At 50.4% G+C, this 22,112-nt stretch overlaps 1 protein-coding gene across 3 annotated transcripts in view; it reads right to left on the bottom strand.

The window, feature by feature from the left end:
- The window catches only part of DPP6 (dipeptidyl peptidase like 6), a 941,878-nt gene that overhangs the window by 116,076 nt on the left and 803,690 nt on the right, over positions 1-22,112 (bottom strand). For all 3 annotated transcript variants that reach the window (XM_040464519.1, XM_040464518.1, XM_040464517.1), the window contains exon 8: positions 14,388-14,508. In XM_040464519.1, the coding sequence (XP_040320453.1) occupies positions 14,388-14,508 (121 nt within the window). The remainder of the gene's footprint in view (positions 1-14,387; positions 14,509-22,112) is intronic.

Below are 22,112 nucleotides of genomic sequence, written 5' to 3'. Positions count from 1 at the left end.
CCACACCCCCCACTTCTATATGTATTGGCGAAAACCAAAGCGCCCCCGAGGAATCTGGGTCCTGGGAAATTGCCAAAGACGTAAATAACATGCCTGACGGATCTGTATTCAGAAATAAATGGCCTCATTTTAAATACAGAAAATCTTATTTATTCCTGCTTGCATCTGCTGCCTTTTTTCTGCCGCTAAATATTTTATCCAAGGTGCCGAGAGCAGAATTAAATGGGGGTTAAAAAAGAAATCGGAGAACGTCAAGCCAGGAGGCAAATGGAGCTCTTACCTTGCAAGGCTCACAGCCTCCCTCCCTAATCAGCGCCTGCGATTTGCATATTACACACGGTGAGCATCTCATTATCATCTCGAGCAATCCCCCCCCACCCCCACCCCCACCCCAGTGCTGGGACCGCGCTCCTGATGTGCCCGAGACGGCCACCACCAGGGGGCAGCATCCCTCCCACATCCTCACTGAAGCAATGTGAATTTCTGTTCCATGGCAGGATGGGTCGAACAGATTTTCATTATAACATCACTGGCTGCTACTCTGTGACTTCTCCTGCTCTCTTTTTGTTCGTACTGGGGCAGGGGAAAGGCAACAACAAAGCTTGTCTCTGTGGCTGGAGTCTCCTAAGTAGGAAAATTTCAAGAAGCTGCTTCTGTGGGGTGGGCCGCCCAAGGCCTTTGGCGGTGCCGTGGGCCCCACACGTGTGGACGAACCAGCTGCTGCACGCCTCGGCCACACCGCACTCTGGCGGGGAGGGGTCCCTTATTTTAAGTCCCCAGCAATGCCAGAAGAAGACATTCGGGGCAAGTAAACTAGGTCCTCACCCTTTTGTTAAAGTAGGTATTCAAAAAAATTTTTTTTAACGTTTATTTATTTTTGAGACAGAGAGAGACAGAGAATGAACAGGGGAGGGGCAGAGAGAGAGGGAGACACAGAATCCGAAGCGGGCTCCAGGCTCCGAGCTGTCAGCACAGAGCCCCACTCAGGGCTCGAACTCACAAACTGCGTGATCATGACCTGAGCCGAAGTCAGGCGCTTAACTGACCCGGTCACCCAGGTGCCCCAAAGTAGGTATTTAATTAAGCGGCTTACTTGGGATCTTTGTCTCTCCTTCTGTCTCTCACACACACGTACACTCCTCTGTGGCTCATGTCCTCAGTCTAGGTGCCAGCCTGCTTTGGAGATCTCAGGGCAGAAAACATCCGTCCCTTTTTCTATTCCTGCGTCGTGTGACCCAGAGTCAACGAAGACTCATGACACTGCAAAGACTATTTCCCTGGAACCCGAAAGCTCTCTTTTACATGGTTTTCAGTTCCCCTTTCAGCTTTACTTTCCCTTACTGATGATTCTTCCAGACTCAGTTCAGTGCTACAATGAGACAAAAATAATCCTATAAAACCCTGGCCCATAGAGAGAGCCCGCACCCCAGCGTTCTGGAGATGAGACACAGCGGGGGCCGGAGCTAGGAAAGCCACTGGACAGACCGCAGCTGTTAGGAGAACCAGCGCCCCACCCGCATTTCCACGAACTTATAGCCATAACCACCCAGGACGACGTCTCTTTCATTTCGGGCTTTATTTTCTTGTAATGTGCATGGCCATCAAAGTATGACCCCTTATGCTCCCTGAAGAGTCCATGGAAACCTGAATTTGCCTTAGAAGTAGTGGAGAATTTCTGGAAGGCTGAGTATTTTGGGGAGGAGATGCCAAGTGCTCAGGTCTGTTTCTCTGTCCTTAAGTTCCAGAGCCTCCTGGGATCCCCAACACCCTTTGCCAGTGGCAGGTGGAGAGGCCAGAGGCCGGGAGTGGTGACTGACTGGCCGCCAGGGGGAGCCCCACTGGAGGGTACTGCTGGGCGGGCACCCACCTTCCCTGCCCTGGCACGTGGGAGAGAACGCTCCATCCATGAGAGCTGGAAGGGGAAGCCCGGGGCACCCCTGCCTGTCTACCTTAGGGTATCATCCTCAGGGAGGTGATGGTGCAGGGAGACGGCCACAAATGTTCTCGTCGCCGGCTTCCCCCTAGCTACTACTCTGTAAGTCTCCCCGGGAGGACGAGCTTATGCTAGGTCACACCTTGCAGGGTCTGGTGAAAGACAGAAATGGGAAAAGAGCCTGGAGACGATGATGTACTGGTAATCTCTTGACGGGAGGACACTTGGGAAAAAGTTTGAAGAATTAGCTCTTGAATGAACACATTAAATAGCTGCTTGGTTTTCTGATTTTCATGTTTTGCAGTCTTCAATCAGAATACGTTATTCTGCCGAAAGTGTCTACATTGTATGGAATACTTGCCTCACATAATTAGGATTTGACTAAATACCACCTTGCATTACATAAACGTCTTGCAGGCAGATCCGGATCATAAAGCATCTTTGTTTGCTAAGAGGACCCTGGGGGAGGGGGGATCTGGCACAGGATAAACGCATGAACGCACACCCGGTGATGCGAATACGGGCTGTTGCACAGGATAGTCCCCGCTTCCCAGGCAGCCGCCATATGTCGATCCCATGAAGGGAGGGTCCGAATCACGCACCTCCCTCCTCTCCTTGCACTTCATAAAGGCCCACGCCATGTTGGGCTCTGTGTTCTCGCAGTAACTAAGCCATGCTGGGGGCATAGCAGAGGCTTGGTGTGCAACTCCTGAATAAATAAGGGGCACGTGTGCCATTACTAAGTCTTGGAACATCCTCCTTAGGGAACGGACTTGTTATGTGCAAATTCCTCACCGTCCTCACACCGGTCTGGAGACACGGGCACAAGGATTAGAGGGGTAACCACCTGGAGCTGGGGACAAGCTGACCTTTAATGGAAACCATGTGATGGGGAGAAAGGGAAGCCACGGTGTGATTAAGACAGTCTGAGCTGAACACATAAAAGAACCCAAAGGGTAACGATGTGGAGCAGAGAAAGAGTTGATCCCAAACCTTCAGGGGTCAGGCGGTTTTGTCCTGAGGGCTGGGCAGAATGTGATTCCTCCAGGAAGTGACACGGCAGCCTCCTGGCTGGGCGCCTTCCCAGGAACATCTATTTAAAATCCCAACATTTCACAGGCTTAGTGTCCACGCAAGGGCTTGGGTTTTCTTTTAATAAAGCAAGTGCCAGATGCCCTTGTTTCTGTAAAAAGAACAACATGCCGAATGCATTATTTTTTCCATTAAGAGCTGGAAGGTCACATCCTCTTTGGGGACAGCCAGCACCCAGTAGTTCCCAGGCTGAGGTGCCCACCTTCCATTGAACGCACAATGCGTGGCCTTGTGTGGAATGTATGCTGATCTACCAGCCTGAGCCGAGAGGGAGCAGACACTGTCTCCCTGAGGACTGCTGGGCCCCGGGGCTCTGGGGTGTGCTTGGGGCTCAGAGTCACAAGCTCATGCCGTTGGAGACATCAGGCCTACATGTCTGACCTCTGCCCGACGCAGGAAGCGCTTCAGGACAACCCAACACAATGGCAGTGACCTCCCTCTGCTTGACCTTCCCGGGACACCCTCTTCCAGGGTCAGGAAGATGAACAAGAATGTGAATCAACCTGAACCTGACTCCTTAGGTCCAATGCTTCTGTTCACTAGTCCTAGAACCGGTCTTCTCCACGACTCCAAGTTCAGATTGCCCCCCTGTGGAGAAGCTGAACAGCCATTTCACCCCCCTGTACCTTCCCAAGTGCAGCCCTTAGCAAAGAGCTCTTAGCAGCTCTTATCAAAAAAAGCAAAGCAGCTCTATAACAAAAAGTTATACTAATCATGCAAATTTTATAGAAAGCAAGGAAAACAGGGGTAAAAGAAAGAAAAGCGAGCTGATTCCTTTAGAGCAGATAATTTCACCAGAGGGTAGGGAGAAGTGGTATCAGAATCACCTGATGAGCTTTTCCTACTGCACAAGTGCCCTGCGGGTGTGGGAGAGGGGAAGGGGGAAGGATACAGAGACATGCCTGAGCTCTGTCTCCACTGTTGATGACTGGGGATCTTTGCTCCAGCACACCCACTAAGTACCTGGGAGGGCAGGTGAATATTTCATTCATTCATTCATTGAAGTCATCTGGCTTCCATACAGAGTTTATGCCATCTTATGTGTTTATAGCACTGCTATTTAAATATGGAAACGTTACTGACAGAAGGGAGTGTGGAGTTAACCGTTTCATTCCAACAATATTTTCAGAACAGGGAAAAGAAAATATGGCCCGAAGAGGTTAGGGAGGCAGGTCTGATGGATAGATGGAAAGGCTTGGGTGGAGTGTCTGAGTCTCAGACGAAACTGTTTCAAGGACACACGGCATGGAGCCCAATAGGTCTTCCTTCAAGTTTTCATAGAACTGTATTAACAAAACTCTCAATACTAGGGTAAAGCGCCTGATGTCCTAGTGATGTAAGAACACCAAAAGACTAAAATGAGTTGCGGCTCCCAAGGGCATGAAAGGATTTTAGCCACAAACACTCAAATTTCATTAAGCCTCTATAACAAAAAGATGGAGGTGTGCTGGTCTTAATCTCACAATCAATGCATAATTAAAAAGCTTTAAAAATATAACCACTGAACATCGAACATTATTTATCAAAATCTCTCAGGATTTGGTAATTGTCAGCCAGATTTCTCAAGACCAGTGGGAATTCTTCCCCTATCTTGAGAGAATGTTTCCCCCGTCGACTTCTCTTATTTCCCATTTCACAAGTTCAAGCCGATCATGTCCCCATGTGGAATTCAAATTGTCAGTCATCTTTCCACGACACTAACAAAGCCTATGCTGCGTTTATGAGCAAAGTCTTAGCTTCTGGTTCTGAGAACCTGAGGTTTGCAGTTAACTTGTTTCAGTGTCGCACAATGGCCAGGCTTAGACGGGCCCCAACCATCCTGGTCTCTCCCCTGCAGTCAAGAGATGGTCATGGGAACCACACGCACTAATTCACGGACTCCGCAGAGACACCGGGAGGAACGGAGCTGACCTGCAAGGTGGCGAATGATATTTATCAACCTTCCCATGGAAGCAATCACGCAAGATAGTGATTCTGATCAGTCCTCTCAGCTATCTGCCATTAGTATGCAACGTGGTGAGTTTGCAATGGTAAAAAGTTACAGACCCCAGCTGTTTCTGGGAATATCCTGCCTTAGTGGTATATGGATGGTCCAGTGTGCGGAACGTGGCATTTCTCCTTTTAGCAATTCACTAACATCACGTGTGCTCTGGCAGGCAGGGCACCCCTCCCCACTGCCCTCCTCCCACGTCCCCCACCTCCCAGCGTCCATTCTAACTCGATTGGCCCTGTGGGATCCCCTTTGCTGCCGTTGATCTCTGGCTGTTTTCTGAATCTGGTCCTCTAACCCTCTCATTGATTCTAAGAGATCCCAACATCCCTGCAGCTAATGCCTCGTCTGCTCTGGTGTCCAGATTTGAGGTCTGCCATTTGCAAGAGTGCAGCCCAGATGTGGAACCTTTAATGTTGCTTTGTCTGGTTGTCCCTGCTCTAAGGTTGCTGGCATGGTACTCCCTGGGCCCTGCTGGTGAGTTATGGACAATAAATTGCGAACAGAGGTGCCCGCTGGTGTCATCTCCAGGCTGGGAAGAGGGCAGCCCCAGCAGCCTGGGACCCTGGTGACTGTGGGGACCAGGGCCCCCGCCTCACTCCCACTCCGATCTAGGGGCATGTGCGATCATGGCGAGAGAGTCTATGTGTTGGTGTGAATTCCAGAGGTGGTATTTGGTTTTCTTTGCTTGTGCGTTTGGTTATTCACAGACTGACTTAGCCTCTCCTGGCTCCTTCCTGCCCCATCTGACAGGGCTCAAGCTTGGGGAGCAGAGAGCTAAGCTTTGGGGAGCAGAGAGAGCTAAGCTGCCAGGCATGAGCCACGAGTTCTGGCTTAGCACAGAATTGCAAGGCACACTCCAGATCAGACTTCTACTGTTCCCTCACACGGACGCTGTGTTCACCTCACAGGTCCCTGGCCGCCATCCCACATGGCTCGGGCCTCCATCCAGACATTCTAGAAGGAGAGTGTTGTTCCTTCTTCAGTGTGCATTGCTGCCTCACCTCGACTTCGGCCACAAAATCAGAAGAAGACTCCCAGACCGTCCAGGGTAACGCCCTCAGTCTGCCGCCCAACTGTCCGTCTACTGCAGATTCAGATCGCAGCTCTTGGCTGTGTGTTCCAGGGTACAGGTGTAGTAACCTATTACATTAATTAAACACCGAAGTAACTGGTCACCATGGTGATCGGGAGGGTGGTGAACATCCATACGGGGAACAAGGAGTCCAGAAGAGGAAGATTCGTAGCAAGGAGGTCCCCGTCTCTCGGGAGAAATCCCCAACCGGGCTGCGCAGCCTCGGTGCCCACCTGCGCTCTGCTGCGGGCTGTGGAGACGCTGTGCTTGGAGGTGTGCAGATCTGACTTCTCCATTAAAAATACTTCTGTCCGTGGTAGACACCTTCTATGCTGGGCACACTGGCATCTGAGATTTGCCACACCCGAGACATCAGCAGCCGCGGACAGCAGGACAGGCAGGCAGGGGGTTTATCTTTATGGAGCATCTCACATCCATGTGCTCGTAAATAATAACACGTATTAGGTGTTAGCTTTCTCACGTGGTGCTACCTTATTCTGCCTCTGCTTTCATGGAAACATTCATTTAATAGGCATTCATGATAATCCTTTGAGGAAGGTACAAAGATACGTGACTTACTCAAGGCACCTGGTGGCTGAGGGGGCAGAGTGGGGACTCAAACTCAGGCCTGCTGGGCTGGTAAGTCCGTACTCTGAGGAAGGCCCTGCACAGAGCCAGCTACACTAAGGGCCGCTGGCTGGAGCAGCTGACACCAAGGTGATGGTCGGCTCATAACCCGAGCAGCGATTCAAGACTATTTACATATGCAAAAAATAGAACGTAAAAAGTACCACAAGAGGCCTGTGGTTGGGGGGTTGGGTTTGGAGCCACTTACTGGCTGTGTGACCACAGGAGAGTCCCTGCAGGTTGGTTAGGCCAACTTTCCACAGCTGTGACTAATGTAGTGCTTTCTTCACAGGCTTCCTACGGGGATTCAGTGAGGTTCTTCATGGGGCACGGCATGCGGGAGGCACCCAGTGGAAGTCAGACATTCCTGTCTTATTCCTTCAGTGGGTAACCCCGACTCGCGTTGACCGGTTGGGGGGGGGGGTCTGGACCTGGGCAGCTGCGATCCTGCAGCCTTCCACTCCGGGTAAGAGGGTCGCCCATGTCCCCAGTGTTACCCTCACTTCCTTCATCTCTGGGGATAAACAGGGAAACTTGTAATTAAAATGAGGTTCACGGTTACTGTGGCTCTTGGATCATCAGGTGGTTGTATCTGTGGAGAGATGTTTGAAATCCCGATGACCGACTGTGAAGGAGGGGAGACCAGCTGACTTCCTTGGGAAGCTGACATCTTTCAGACGGTTTCTAGAATGCCTGTGTCTGAATTTGGAGCTGAGGCAGCACCACAAGGACAGGGGAGAATCATGTGTGTGGGAGACATGCTGGCAGGAGGTAGGGTGGGATCTGAGGGGCACAGAGGCGCTCAGACCAGCCCGGTGGGCAAGAAGGCCCTGGAGAGCCAGCGGATGTAGACTGGCCGTCTCAGTCTCCCCCACACGCCTGACATCACGGTCCCCTGCTGTGGACCGACATCCAGGATCTGGAAACCTGACGGCGTCTGTTCACAGATGAGGACAGTGTGGACAGAACGAACCTCATCTGTACCTATGTCACAGTCAAATGAGTAGTGGACAGGTGTAGCTTTTCTCTACTGGTAGCACTTACATGCTATCCAAGTCAGGGTCATTAATACTTTATGGGGCTGGAGACTAGGGCTAGGCAGGAAAAATGCTCATTTTTGTTACACTGAACACTGAGTGCATTACGCTTACATTTTAGATATTTTCCTCATTACTTCCATGCTATATTTTCCCTTAGAAGTCACAGATGAAGTGGAACATAATTTTTAAAAAATATTTAATTTCTACAAGTGCTCATGAGGTGTGATTTTTTTTTTAAGTTTGTTGACTTATTTTGAGAGAGACAGAGAGAGTGCAAGCAGGGTAAGAGCAGAGAGAGAGAGAGAGAGAGAGAGAGAGAGAGAGAGAGAGAGAGAGAATACCAAGCAGGCTTTGTGCTGTCAGCACAGAGCCCAATGCGGGGCTTGAACTCATGAAACCATGAGATCGTGACCTGAGCTGAAATCAGATGCTTAACCCCCTGAGCCCCCCGGGCGCCCCTCATGAAGCGTGATTTTTATCAAGTCAGAAGACTGTGGTGCTGTCTCTGTGGCAGGTGCCAGGGAAGAGTGAGGGATGGGAATCCAGCTTGGGATTCTAAAGGAAGAGAGAAGGTTGCTGAAGACATGTTCATGTCTATACAGATAGCCTTTCCAGGTTGATTTGGAACTATGTAAAGATATTACAGATAATAATTTACGAGCGGAGAGTTTCATAGTTTTCAAAACTGATGTTGGGGAAAAGTTAGCTACACATTGATGCTCCTGACTCTTCACCATGCTGGATGAACAAGTGAGGGGGCACCTGCTGTGTTTCCTGTTTGGGGAAATCACAAGGTAAAGTGACAGTGGGTTTAGCAGTGGTACTTCCCAGCGTGGGTGCTGTGCTGAGAACGGCATCAGCTTTCACTCAATTTCCTTTATGACCTTAGGGACCATGGATTGCTGCTGTCCTTCCTTTGCAGACAAGAAAAACAGAGACACAAGGAGTTAAACACCCATCCAGGTTCACGGAGCTTCTAAGTGGTGAAGCCAGTGTTCAAATGCAGGCACAGTCACCGCAAAAAAAAACCCGCTCTTAACCACAGCTCCGCCACCCTCACGGGACGGCTTTGTAAGGCCGGTCACAAGCATGTGGCAGTTTACAGACGGAGATTTCCTGGTCTAACCAAAGATGTCCCATCATGAAGATCAGAGAAGTAACCGACACTAAGTCCAAAGAACCACACATCTATGGCTTGAAGAATAACACAACAGACTTGAACACAATTCCAAGTCCGTTGAACGAATGGCCACGTAACTTATTTTAAAACGAACAGTCCAGTTGGAATGACGCCCGATGGGTGCATAAATTCACTTTGATCTACTATTGGGGTGGTTTGCTGGCAACTGAGGTGCCCTAACCAGGTACTTCAGAGACAGTTAATAGTAAGGAATCTGGTCAAGACTCTGCTCATTGGAGTGGCCCCAGAAGCACTGCAAAATATCATTATCTAAATATAGGTCAGGAAGTCTAAACAATAGCTTAGGAGGCATTGGAAACACCTTCTTACCGATAAAAAGATGTCGTGTGATACATTCCCTCAGCTACTTTTCCCAGTCCAAGGCCAGGGCCATGCGCTAGACTGACTGTCATGGCGGTCCCAATTGGCTCCGTCTGCTTGTCACACACACTGGGCAGGCGCTGGACACCCTGAACATCGACACAGAATGCAGCAGACATTCTGGCTCACCAGGTATTTAATAAACCGTGAGTTTCAACTGACGTCATGGCGCATGCTCCAAGGTAAATATTACTTGATGGCTTTGTTTTGCTTTCATAGAACTGAGAAAGTGAGGCGCGATCTGGATGAACAGGGAAGAGACCTTCTCCTATGGAAAGTGCACACCATCAAAATCACCCCACGGATCTCCATACGTGCCCTCGTCACAATGACGTCTGTTCCCACGAAAGCCATTCCCCTGTTGACATCCTGCCTCTTCGAGGAATAAAAACCGTAAGACATGGAACTATACCAAAACATGAATCGTTAAACTCTGGTTTATCCATCTGGGGCCCACAGGACCTTTTGTTGATTTCTCTCAGAGCACCTCACTGAGATAAAAAACTGCCAGGACATGCGTGCCGACCCCATAAAGGATGGTCTAGGAAACAGTGTCAAGACCTACAAAACAGGCCTGAGCCTTGTCCTGGATTTGTAGTCTCCAGACACAAGTTTGACTATGGCAGCTGAGGACCGCGTGACCAGGCTTGGGCATTAAATGGGCAGCACTGAATGAACCAGCCTAGCAAAGCTCTAGCCTTGTTTCACAGCAAGCCTGACCACAGTGTGAACAGTGTTTCTAGAGCATTCCAAGCTCGAACTTGGGATGTACTCTGGGAAGGGGGCCTCTTTGGCCGGCCTGGCCACGTGCCCCTCTCCTCGACACCAGCCCCCGTGTGGACACTAGCCGTCAGCACAGGGCTCAGTGGAGAGGGATCCGAGGGCTCCCCGGTAGGTGGACAGAGGACAGAGTGCCATGAGGACCGTGACTCTGGGGAGGAGGCGGTGCCTGGGAACCACAGAAGCTATAGGAAATGGGAGGACAGGGGACAACAGGGAGCACCGGGCACGGGCACAGGGAAGGTGTGGCTGTCTGCATGGGCTTTTCCCTCTGGTCACTGTCGCTTAAGCACTGCCTGGCACGTGAGTCCTAAAACCAAGCAAGAGGAGTGGGCACGAGGGAAGCTGGCTGAGGGCTTATTAAACACTCTTCCCGCTCATTGCACGGGGCCAGGCTGCCAGGCCAAGCAGGGTCCTCAGATCTGACCGCATCTTACAAGTACCTTTGGGCTCTGGACTAGTTCAGACAAAAACTCAGACCTGGGATTTCATCCATACCAAACCACATATTAAATAAATACCCTTCAGGCCACTTTCTCAACTCTGCCTACCATTCCAGCCCAGTGATTCCAGGCTGTGCCCCAAGTTCACTGCTCCCTCTCATGCCCACCGCTGTCTCAGAGGGGTTGAGGAGACAAGGACTTCTCTATGGGGGGGGGGTGGGGGGAAGACTTGGTTCTCAAATGACCCCAACACATCCTAGCTTCCCGATGGGGTATAAGCCATTTCATGATAAGGACATAGCACTGACTGACGGTGTTATTTTGGAGTATGCGTATGACCGCTGTGGCAGTAGGGGTGTGGATGGCTCGCAGTTCAGGGAAAACGTAATGACTTAAAGTCCCATTATTGGGAAATCACATGCCCAAAGTTCTGGGCTGCACCACCATACCGCACATGTCTGCTGGTGACGGTGGAAGTGAAGACAGTGTTAACAATAATACGGACTTACCTGAAAGTGTGACTTCTTCACAGGTCCCTGGACTGGAGTTCTCAGAAAGGTCCAGTGAGATCTTAATTTCCGTTTCTAGATAACCAACATTACTAAACCTTAAAGCGGCCGTAGGGCACTATTGAGCCGTTTTCAATCTTGTGTTAAAATCAAAATTCTGTGTGACTGCACGGCATTTGCCCAGAACAACAAAACACAGGTTGCATTTCACTGATCAAAACTAGTCGGTGGCCGCCACGGGCTGAGGACTCCAGTGAGTCAAGGGGGTACACGGTGCCGAGTTCCTAGCGTGAAGGTTGCTTCAGTCAACTGGCCCAGACCTTCCATGGAGAGAGTGCACGCCTTTGGACAAGCAGTGCAGGCTCCCGGCAGCCCTCATGTCTCCCCCCTTGTCTCTCTCCCTCAGCCGTCAATATCCTGAAATGTCCAATGTGTTTAAGACTCCTTTTGGGATACAAAGCGAATCAAATCGATACTGCATTTTGCTGCCAACAAGCCCACAGACTGTAAGGTTGCTTCCCACAGACACAGCCTAGATTCTTCTCAGAGCTAACGTCACCAGGCACGTCAGGCCCTCTGCAGACACTATTTTAGGGTGTGTCCCCCCGCCCGTATGTGTTTTTATTTTATTTTTTTTAAAGGAAGCATCCAGAAGTGAAACAGTTAAGTCACAGATTTAGAAAAAGGACAGTCTTGAAAGTTTGCCCATTATTCAAACTTGAACCAAGATTCCCCGGGGCTCTCAGGCCCCCACACATCAGAAACGCAAGCATCGGCACATAGAACCTTCCAGGGAACAACACTAAGTAGCTTAAGCTGCCACATCAGCTGTGACTGATTTAAAATATTTGGGCCTCTGTTATCACACCAACACAATTTCGTGTAAATGCCTTGAAGAAAAATTTCCTTTCAATGGATTTGCTAAAGCAAAAGCTTAACTTGAATTGCCAAGCAATGAGCTTTTTATTTTATTAGGAAGATACTAAAAAAGATATTTTAAATCTTCTGGTTATGGATTTTTTTTTTTTTTTTTTAAAGGCGATTAGTCCTGAGCCATGTAGGCTCTTATAGCCAGGACTCCAGGACCTTTTCTTTTTGGGGCACCTCTGGGTTGCTACTGCACTGACCTCTCTGGACCTTGGGGCCTGACACTCATGGGGCTGGTTGTGCACACAAAACATACCTATAGTGGACACTGGCTCCCTCTTCATTCCAGTGACACCCTCATGTGAGGCGGCCAAGGATGATGTGACAATAAAACCTCAAGGTTTCCTCTCCCGGGGCCCAGGAAGCAACTCAAAGGCCAGAATCCTGAGTGCAATCCAGAACATTCTGAGCCTCACCATCCACATTAGAGTGAACCATCCCAGAGGGAGGACTGCACTGGGGAGGACAGCCTCGATGGGCACCCGCGTTCTGGCATGCCGGCTGGAAAACAGGCTGCACAGAAATCAGGATGGCCATGGCCTCGGGAAAGGAGACGTGGGTGGAGAGGATGGACCGCTCAGGGGACAACATTCTGGAAGGATGGAATTCTCCATGTCTTGACCAGGGTGCATAGTATATACATCTGTCAAACTCATCTAAGTATGTCCTTATGATTGTGCATTTTGTTGTATACAACTTATATCTCAGCTTATTTTAAAAAATGTTTATTTATTTATTTTGAGAGACAGCGTGGATGTCTGCATGAGTGGGGGAAGGGCAGAGAGAGAATCCCAATCAGGCTCCGTGCTGTCAGCACAGAGCCCTATGTAGGGATCGATCCCATGACTGTGAGATCATGACCTGAGCTGAAATCAAGAGTCGGACGCTGAACTGGCTGAGCCACCCAGGTGCCCCTTATTTATTTATTTTTTTTTACTTAGAAATCAAGTCCTAGAACTTTATGCTTCAGAGAGCTCAGTGAGATTACGGTGAGTGATACGAAGCTTACATATCCAGCTGCTTTCTGCTCCAGAGTGCATAAAGCCTCGCAGTGCAGGATCCTGGCTTGAGCAGTGCATAGCACTGAGGAAAAATGGTATTTCCTGGGCTTCGTAATGCCCAGGGCATCCCTTGATCGCCCCTTGACTCGGCCTAGCATGGTGAATTGTCACTGTGACCACATGGTCTCAGGCAGGTAGGCTCAGAACACATAGCTGTTCATCAGCCCAATGCCGGTGCGTAAGCATCCGATCCATACCTGGATTTGTGGAAAGGGAATTGTCCTGGACTTGAACGGTGATACTCCCCGGTACCTGTTCCTTAACTTTGTGTGAACCTGGGATGATCGCTTAAGCTCCCCTTACATCATGTGGGAAGTGTGAATGATACGGCTCCCATCAGAATGTTGTTGTGAGGACACAATGGGCTGAATGTTTGCGTCCCCTGAAACTCACGCTGAAGCCTAAATCCCCAGCATGATGGTGTTGGGAGGTGGGGCCTTTGAGAGGTGATGAGGTCATGAGGGGGGAGCCCCCCTGATGGGATTAGGGCCCTTCTAAGGGGATGAGGAGACCACATCTGTCTCTTCCCCTCTCTCTGCCATGTGTGGGCACAGTGAGAAGACAGCATCTATGAGTGCGGAGGGGGCTCTTCATCAGACACCAGATTGGCTGGCACCCTGATCCTGGACTTCCAGCCTCCAGAACGGTGAGAAACATGCTTGTTGTTCACACCCACCCCCATCCACAGTGTTCTGCAGCCCGAGCTGAGACAGACAGATGGTTAAGTGAGGTAACAGGTAAGAAAGTGCTCAGAACAGTGACCGGAACGTAGTAGCAATCGATACATAATCGTTGTTGTTACGACGAAAGTCTCATTAGCACGGAGACGGACTATAAATGTTTAAGAAGAGCTTCCCGCTCAGATTTTTAGTTATTTAATAATGCATTCAGTTGGAGTCCTCTGGCGCCAGAAGAAAACCAGTGCTGGGAAACGTCCAACAAGGCGGATGCACTCGGAACAGCAAACCACCTGCACTGGCTTCTCTGGAAAGCTTCACCCGTTACTTCTTTTCCAGCTTTCCCTCCCCAGGCAAGACAAGGCATCCCACCGCTTGGGAGGGGGTCCAGAAACCTTTGCATTTGCACACCTCCCAGAAGAGTGCCCCCTTCCCCTTCGGCGAGGAGCTTGGGTTCTGGAAAGCCCTCCACACCTGGCTACCAGGTGAGGGCTCAACCCTGACAGCATGATGCTCCCTGAAGCTCCAACAGTGTCTTTTTAATTTAGCAGAACTTTAAGAAACTAGAGGCTAATTTTCAGCTGAAGTGGAAGGAAACCACCACCCCCCCCCACCAGCATAGCAGGAGTGGGACCCCAGACCCCCACGTCTGCCCCACCCGGTGCGACTCACCTTCGTACAGCCAGTCACTGAGACCGTTGTAGATCACGCCTTCCTTCCCAGTAGACACCACACGAATGGCCTGCTTCCCAACGTGTGCGCAGTAGTAGATGTTGTTTTCAAAGATAAATATCTAATTGGGAAGAGAGAAAACACAGTGTTAACCAATGAAGTGGCTATAAATAGGGTACTCGTAAGAAGTCAGAAGTTGGGGATGTGGTTTGCATCTGCCTGGTGCATTTATCTGATAGGACAAAGGCAGCGTCAGGATCAGGTGGGGCTCACGCATGTATCGTGTGCATTTCTGGTTAATCAGAGACTCCAGACTTCACACAGTTCACCCTATGCCATCTTTTTCCACGCGTGAACAGTTTGTGGTCTGATACTTTAGGCACTTGCACGTCAAATGTGTTGACTATTTCAGCTATTGTATTTTTCCTAGCAATTAAGATGGGTGAGCTGAAAAACTGGCAATCTGGCATTTATTCATTCACTATTCATTAAAAATTATGTAGTGGCGCCTTTTCTGTGCCAATCACAGGAGGCAAGGTGATTAATGGGGTGGGACGCAGAATGGGCTTTTATTCTACTTAGAGTCTGGTAAAGAAGACAAACTTTACCAGGAAAATGTTCTGAGGGTGCAGGTGCAGCTCTGGGGACGTGTAACAGGAATCCCTAACTTAGGCCAAAGGATTCACTGAGAAAGTGATGGGCAAAACATTTTTTATCGCAGAAAAATACATCTAACACAAAACTTGCCACCATGACTGTGTTTCAGTGTCCGGTCCTGTGGCATTAAGTACTTTCACACTGCCGTGCCTCCATCGCCACCACCATTTCCAGAACTTTCCATCTTCCCATACTGAAACTCTGTCCCCATGAAACCCTAGTCCCCATCCCTCCCCAGCCCCCTGCACCCCGTTCCACTGTCTGTCTCCACTAATCTGGAGACTCTAGGCACCGCACATAAATGGAATCATACAATATCTGTCTTTCACTCAGCATAGAGTTCTCAAGGGCTACGGCAAGTGACAGGGTTTCGAGAAAGTGCTGCTCACGCTGAGGCCTCAGTGAAGACAGCACAGAGATGAGAAGCTGGTTACAGAGAAGAAACGGTGTGAAAGCAGAGACCAAGCGGGCACAGGGTATTGGTGGAGGTGGACAGAGGTCCTGCAGGCTGTCCTGTCAGGGGCATGGCGGCGGGGGGGGGGGGGGGGGGCCGGGGAAGGCAGGTGCCCCACCAGCAGCAGGAAGCCCTTGATGGTGGCCTGATAAGAGGAGCATCACAGTCAGATGAGAGTCTTCTGGCGACGAGAAGGAAGCGAGACCGTGAACGGGGGACCGTGTGGCTGGCCTGGCCATCCGAGGGTGCTGACAAGGGGACAGTGGGGGACACCAGCCAGGAGACAGCCGCTGACGGCATTGAGTGAACCAAGGTCTAGGCGAAGGGGTGACACGAAGCAAAGTTGTTCCTGACCCGCTGGGTGGTGGTGACCCAGTTGCGGAGAAGAGGATGATCTGGGTCCGTGGTTCCTGAATGCTGATGGCCCCCGAGAATGATCCAGAGAGCTCTTAGAAACCCCACTGCCTGGTCCATCAGCCCAGCCCACTACCAGTATCGAGGGCTGAGAGCCAGGCATCAGGATTTTTAGAAAACATCCCACTTGATTCCAACCTGTAGCCAAATTTACGATCTGTGACCCCAGAGAAACCTAAGGTCTTTTAAAGTAACGACTGGCAGACAAAGCATTTGCGCTCTCCGAGGTGCTGACCGGCTCTGCCCTGTGTTTCTGTAGGAATCCCCGTTTCTGTGCCCGCAAGGCTTTGGACACACTGGTAGCAACTGGCCAAGTGCCGACTTCTACATATGGACCAGGAACGGGACTCAGATCTGGTGCTTTTCTTTTCTTTGTTTTATTTTTTTCTTTTACAGATGGGGGAGGGGCAGAAAGAGAGGAAAAAATGAATCTAAAACAGGCTCCGTGCTCGGTGCAGAGCCTGATGTGGGCCTCAATGCCACAACCTTGGGATCATGACCTGAGCTGAAATCAATAGTTGGATGCTCAACCGACTGAGCCACCCAGGCCCAGGCTTTTAACGAAATTCTAGAAAAACATACTGTCAGTGTCATTTAAGAGACCACAGAGACAGGGTATTTTGCAGAGTACAGGAAACGGTGGAAATATTAATTTTTTTATTGAAAATGCAAAAAAAAGGCAATTTCCCCAGATGGTCCTCACTGACGGTAGATCTGAAAGGACCACCAAGTGTTAGTTTTCTGCTCTGGGCTCCTGGCGCTTAAAGCATTCACTTCATCCCGAAACGAGTTGGAAAACTTCCAGACACAAGTATACATCCTAATTTAACTTCAGTAGCTGTTCTTATGAGTTTGCCTAAGGGTAAGATGTATTACTAGATTTTAACTTCTTTTATGTATTCTAAGCCTATAATAAATTTTTGAATTAAATCAGACTGCAGCCAATTAATATTTTGGGTGAGTAAAATTTGCTGTGATAGATGTTAAAACTTTTATCACCTTGGTTTTACTTTTAATGGAAGGAAATGAAAAGAAACAAGTTGTACCTAAGAGTGCGTTTTGCTTGGGAGACGTTTTACCTTTTCCTTCAGATGTTCCAGTGGAGCTCGGCTCAGAGGCGAGGGACGCGGTGTGGCTCTGTGAATGGTGGCACGGGGAGGGTAGGTGTTGGGGAGAGTGGCTGAGTTCTCCACTCTCCATGTTCTGTTCAGCACCCCGGCCATCACCTCGGGTCCTGATGCCCACGGGAGCACCTCACCTTCCTGGCCTGCGACCCCCACAGTCCCTGGCCTGGCCCCCGTGGTGCGAACACAGCCACTCCCCTCCTGCCGGGGGGTTTCTCACAACCTAGCCTGAGGTGGGTGGTGCCTCCCTGGCACATCCACTGGGAACAGGTGTTCCTGCTCCTGTCACCCCCTCCCCAAGTTCACCTCCTACTTGGCCGTCCTGATCAGTCTTTCCCAAAACACCACCTTTATCATGGCATTCTGTTACACAAAACCTGAAATGGCCTTCTGTTAACTATGGAATAGAGTTGAGGCGTCTGGTCTGGGGTTCAAGACCCGACTGTCTCCCTTGGCCTCTCTCCCCTGCAGGATTTATGGTGGTCCGACAACATGCAGGGGAGCGAGGGTGAGAGGCAGTCCATGGGGGCTCCCGTTTGCAGGCGGGAGTCCAGATTCTACAGCGCTCAGTCTGCTCCAGGCCCCACGAGGGCGTCCAGAGCACGGGCTGTGGGAGCAGAGGATGTGCTACGTGACCTGGGCCCATTGCTGGCTTCCGTGTGCCTCAGTTTCTCCTGTCACTAGAGACGGTAACAACCTAGTCTCAGGTGGACAAGAAGAGTGAGTTGGCAAATTCAAAGCAATGCCCGGCACAAAGGATGGGCTCGCTAGCACATCTGCTACTGCTGTTGTATCATGTTGTTGTGCGATGATGACCACCGTCATCATTATAAAAACCCATTCTGTCTGGGGGGATTAGGAGAGGCTTCACGGGGGAGGTGACATCTGAGCTAGACCCTCAAGGATAAATGCTTTTAATTTTGATCAAGTCCAATTTACCTATTTTTTTTCTCTCATAGCTTGTGCTTTTTGTGCTCCACCTAAGAATCCTTTGCCAAAACCAAGGTCATGAGCATTGACCCCCATGTTTTCTTCTAAGGTTTTATAGTTTTTGCTCTTAGTTTCGGGTCTATGATCCATTTTGAATTGTCTTTTGCATATGTTGGCCATGCATTTTCAAATGCTTTATAAACATTAATTCAGTTGAAAAAATAATGCTATAGACAGGCATGAGCCTTGTTTTGAGGATGCAAACACGAGCACGGGGAGGGTAACTTGACCAATGTCTTGTTGGCCAGGGGTCAGCAGGGGTTCAAACCAGGTGGTGTGGGGGTCGCGAAACGCCATGCCCAAGGTCACCAGGGAATCCGAGGAGGAGTCGGGATTGGAACCCAAGCAGGTCTGTGCTCTCAGCAGCTACAGCACACTGCCTCTTTATAGCGACTTGTTAAATAAACAAAAGGTGTGATTTCTAACCAGAAATGAACCAGAGACCACGGGTACCTGTCTGAGCCACAGCGTCTCCTCACTCTCCCTCCGGCCACTTCTTCAGGCAGAAGAACATGACTGGATGGCATACAGGTCACAGTGTCACTGTCACCAGGATTTTGCCAGCAGATACAGAAGCCATCACAGGGTGTTCCCTCACCTGGGTTTATTCAGGGGAGCCTGGGTCTAGTGCTGCATGACCCAGTGGGCCACGCCAGACTCAAGGCCCTGCTGGCTCCTAAATCCTATCAGCCAAGGCTCTAGAATCGGTTCCAGTGAAGGGGCCGCCCACCTCTATAGCCTTCCCCGCTGTGGACACCTGGTTGGCGGCCGGGTCTGTGCACATTCTGTACCCCACAGCTGCTCCAGGACCAGTGAAAAGGCTCGAGTTTAGTCCGTGAAAAGGCTGCTGAGCCAGCAAAGCCCGCCCTCACCACCGCAGCCCTGCAATCCCAGGCACGGAACTCTGCCCTTGAGTCTTTCTTCCAGAAAGTGTTAGAAAATATCCTCCAAAGTGGCGCGCCTGGGTGGCTCCGTCGGTTAAGCGTCCGACTTCAGCTCAGGTCATGATCTCACAGTCCGTGGGTTCAAGCCCCACGTCGGGCTCTGTGCTGACAGCTCGGAGCCTGGAGCCTGCTTTGGATCCTGTGTCTCCCTCTCTCTCTGCCCTCTGCTCTGCTCACACTCTGTCTCTGTCTCTCAAAAAGTGAATAAACGTTAAACAAAATTTTAGAAAATATCTCCCAAAGTAAGGAGATGTACACAAAGCACAGGACGGTGACAAAGCGTGTTCTGTGGTCCTTACGTGGTGGTTTCCAAGCACCACAAGTGGCCGCCGGGGACACAGGGTTTTCTGGTGGGACAGAAGACAGTCCCCACGTCCTGCACACTGGTGATCCTGATGCCCTCCTCAATACCTTCTCTGTCCTCACCTGGAGCTGTTTCCTCTGCTGTCTGCCCAAGTCCCGGTCACCCTGGGAGGCTCTGCTGGGCTCCGTCCTCCCAGAAGCCCCTGCGTCGCTGTCCTCACTGTCCTGCCTCTGCTCACCGACACACACGTGGCTGCATGTGGAGAGGGTTTTAAAGAGGGAGCATGAAGGTCAGGCAGAGAGGATGAGGGAGGTTAGAAGTGGGGCAGGATGGTCACATCCCACGGGCCAGCAGCAGCGCTTCTGGTGGATGCCGGCGCGAGAGGAAGCTCTTTTCAGAAGTGACCAATCCGCAGAGACTTGAGGAGAGTTCGTTTCCTGCTCCTGCCCAGACTCGGCCACAGCAGCTGGTGGAGATGCTGACAGAGGAGCGGCCACGGGCCCTGGGGACACAGGGGAGGTGCCCCTAGAGGGACGCGGCCCTGGCTGTCCCTCCTAAAGACTCGCCGACCTCAGCAGCAGAGGCCGTGAAGAAAGGGCCGTCAGTGCGCGTCTCGGGGCGCAAGCTGGTGAGAGCCTCCCTCAATGGCAGGTGCTGCAGCCGAAAGACTTAGGTCAAGTTTTCCCTCCTTGTGCACATGACCTGAGCAGACGGGGACAGCGGGCTACACACCCTTCGTACCCCATGTTTCTCCTCTTGGTTCATCAGTCTTCTCAGCTGACAAGACTCCAGTTGACAGAACTAGGCCTGAGTGCTGTCTCCTCAGCACCCCTGCCGCCCTCCCCTCCACTCTGGGGGCCACGTTACTCTGTGTGTGATCAGACACGATTATCTTTTTTGATGAAATAAATTTAAATTAATTTCACGAGAACTTGCAGGGTGGAAGTTTTGCTGGCATCCTGGCCCACACAGCTCACCTGGGAGCCCCAGACTCCAAGCGCATCACCGTGCTTCTAGAGAGGGTGGGGAGCGGTCCAGACGACGCCCAACAGACGAGATCTAGCCCGGGGTGGGAGGAGGCCGTCACTCCCTAATTCACAACCAAAAAAGGAAACTTTTGGAAAGCAGAAGTTGTGGAATAGTTCAAGATCAAAGGCAAGGAAGCTAAAAAGTCCAGAGATGTTAAAGAAGAAGAAGAAGAAAAAGAGGAGAAGGTGCCAGGGGATTTTCTGGATGGAGCGGAAATGCAGACAGAAGGCCTTTAACAGAAGAGGCCCGAACTCCGTGGCAGAGGGCGAGGGCGGCAGCCTGGGGCACGTCCCTGTTTATGGAGGAGGTAGATGGCAGAGAGGCCTCCGAGCTTTCATGTGATGGGAATACCCATGCTGGGGTCCCCCTATCTCACAGGTTGCAGGGCGCCATCGGGAGGGGCCGTCGGGTCCCAAACGGTCTCATAATTCACATCAACACCACACTCCATCCACATCACGGGGGCGAGTGCTCCAAAGAGAAGGCCGAGCAGGCGTACTGGGACTCTTCCTCCTCGTTGGAAAACCATATTAACACCGGCTTTAACACACGTCAGCGGACCAGATCCTTCTTTCCATATGGTGTCGTTCTACTGTTCCTCCCTCCCCCGCGCCGGCAGGATGAAGCATCCAGCATCTCTTCCCATCCAAACCTCCTCTTGCCAGGCCCCCCTCTCTGCTGTTCCCAAATCAGCCCCACTCATTCCTGCTGGGTAAGGCCCACAGCACCTGCCGGGACCCCCTCCCAGCCCGGCCAGATCCCCCTCTATCCCCAGGCGCAGCAGAGGCTTCTCCCCTACGTTCCTGGGCTCACCCCGCCCTCAGGACTTTGCTGGCACTCTCTGGTCCATTTCGCCTCTGCTGCCACACAGAGCTGTCTCCCCTAAGCACTTTTGACTTATTATGGTTTATATACTCATGGTTACAGTAATTTTTAAAGTTTATTTATTTATTTTTGAGAAAGAGAGTGAGTGTGGGGGTAGGGAAGGGCACAGAGAGGGAAAGAGAGAATATCCCAATCAGGCTCCATGCTGTCAACGCAGAGCCCAACATGGGGCTCAATCTCACGAACCGTGATATTGTGACCTGAGCTGAGATCAAGAGTTGGACACTTAACAGATTGAGCCCGCTAGGCATCCTATGGTAACAATAAATTCTTTACGAGTTCAATTAATTGGAAATCTCTGGAGGAATGTGAACTTGCAGTTAAACAAGTTTTCAGGGTGAATTCTCTAATTAAAGATCTTTCTGATTTCAATGTTTAGAGAAGTATTTCCATATTTTCCTACTTTTGGGATATATTAGAATGAGGTACATACAGCATGGAATTGGTGTTGAGTAGAGACCTAGAGTTGCCTAAGCTCATCGGCATAAATATGTATTCTCATTGCCTAGAACTGTTGCTGTAGTTGTAGACGAATGGATTGGGTTGAACCTATACCTGTCCTCAGAGTTGTTTTCCCTGATGCTGTTGGTACAACCCTTTTCCACGTAAGTAGTACAGAGAAAAACCAGTATTTAGTGTATGAGTTAGCTGGGTTCAGACTAATTGAATCTTTGACTTGTTTTGGAATCTGAAAACCTAATAAAACTTCAGCTGACTCGGTAGAAATCAACATTTGTCTGTGTGAGTGTGTGTATTAAGTGCTAATTGATACCCTCAGTATTTCTAAACCGGATTCGCAGTAGAGGACAATAAAACACATCTCCACACGTTCGAGGGGTGGTTACGATAAAGCTCAAAGTGACATCCATGGCTAAAGAGGGAGCTAATTATCTCAGGAACCAAGGATGAGATAATTACTGTAAT

Source organism: Herpailurus yagouaroundi, unplaced genomic scaffold, assembly GCF_014898765.1.
Source record: "Herpailurus yagouaroundi ecotype Mexico unplaced genomic scaffold, PumYag 483, whole genome shotgun sequence".
Classification (NCBI taxonomy): domain Eukaryota; kingdom Metazoa; phylum Chordata; class Mammalia; order Carnivora; family Felidae; genus Herpailurus; species Herpailurus yagouaroundi.
The sequence above is the reverse complement of the archived record's forward strand: the minus strand, read 5'-3'. Positions and strand labels throughout refer to the sequence as shown.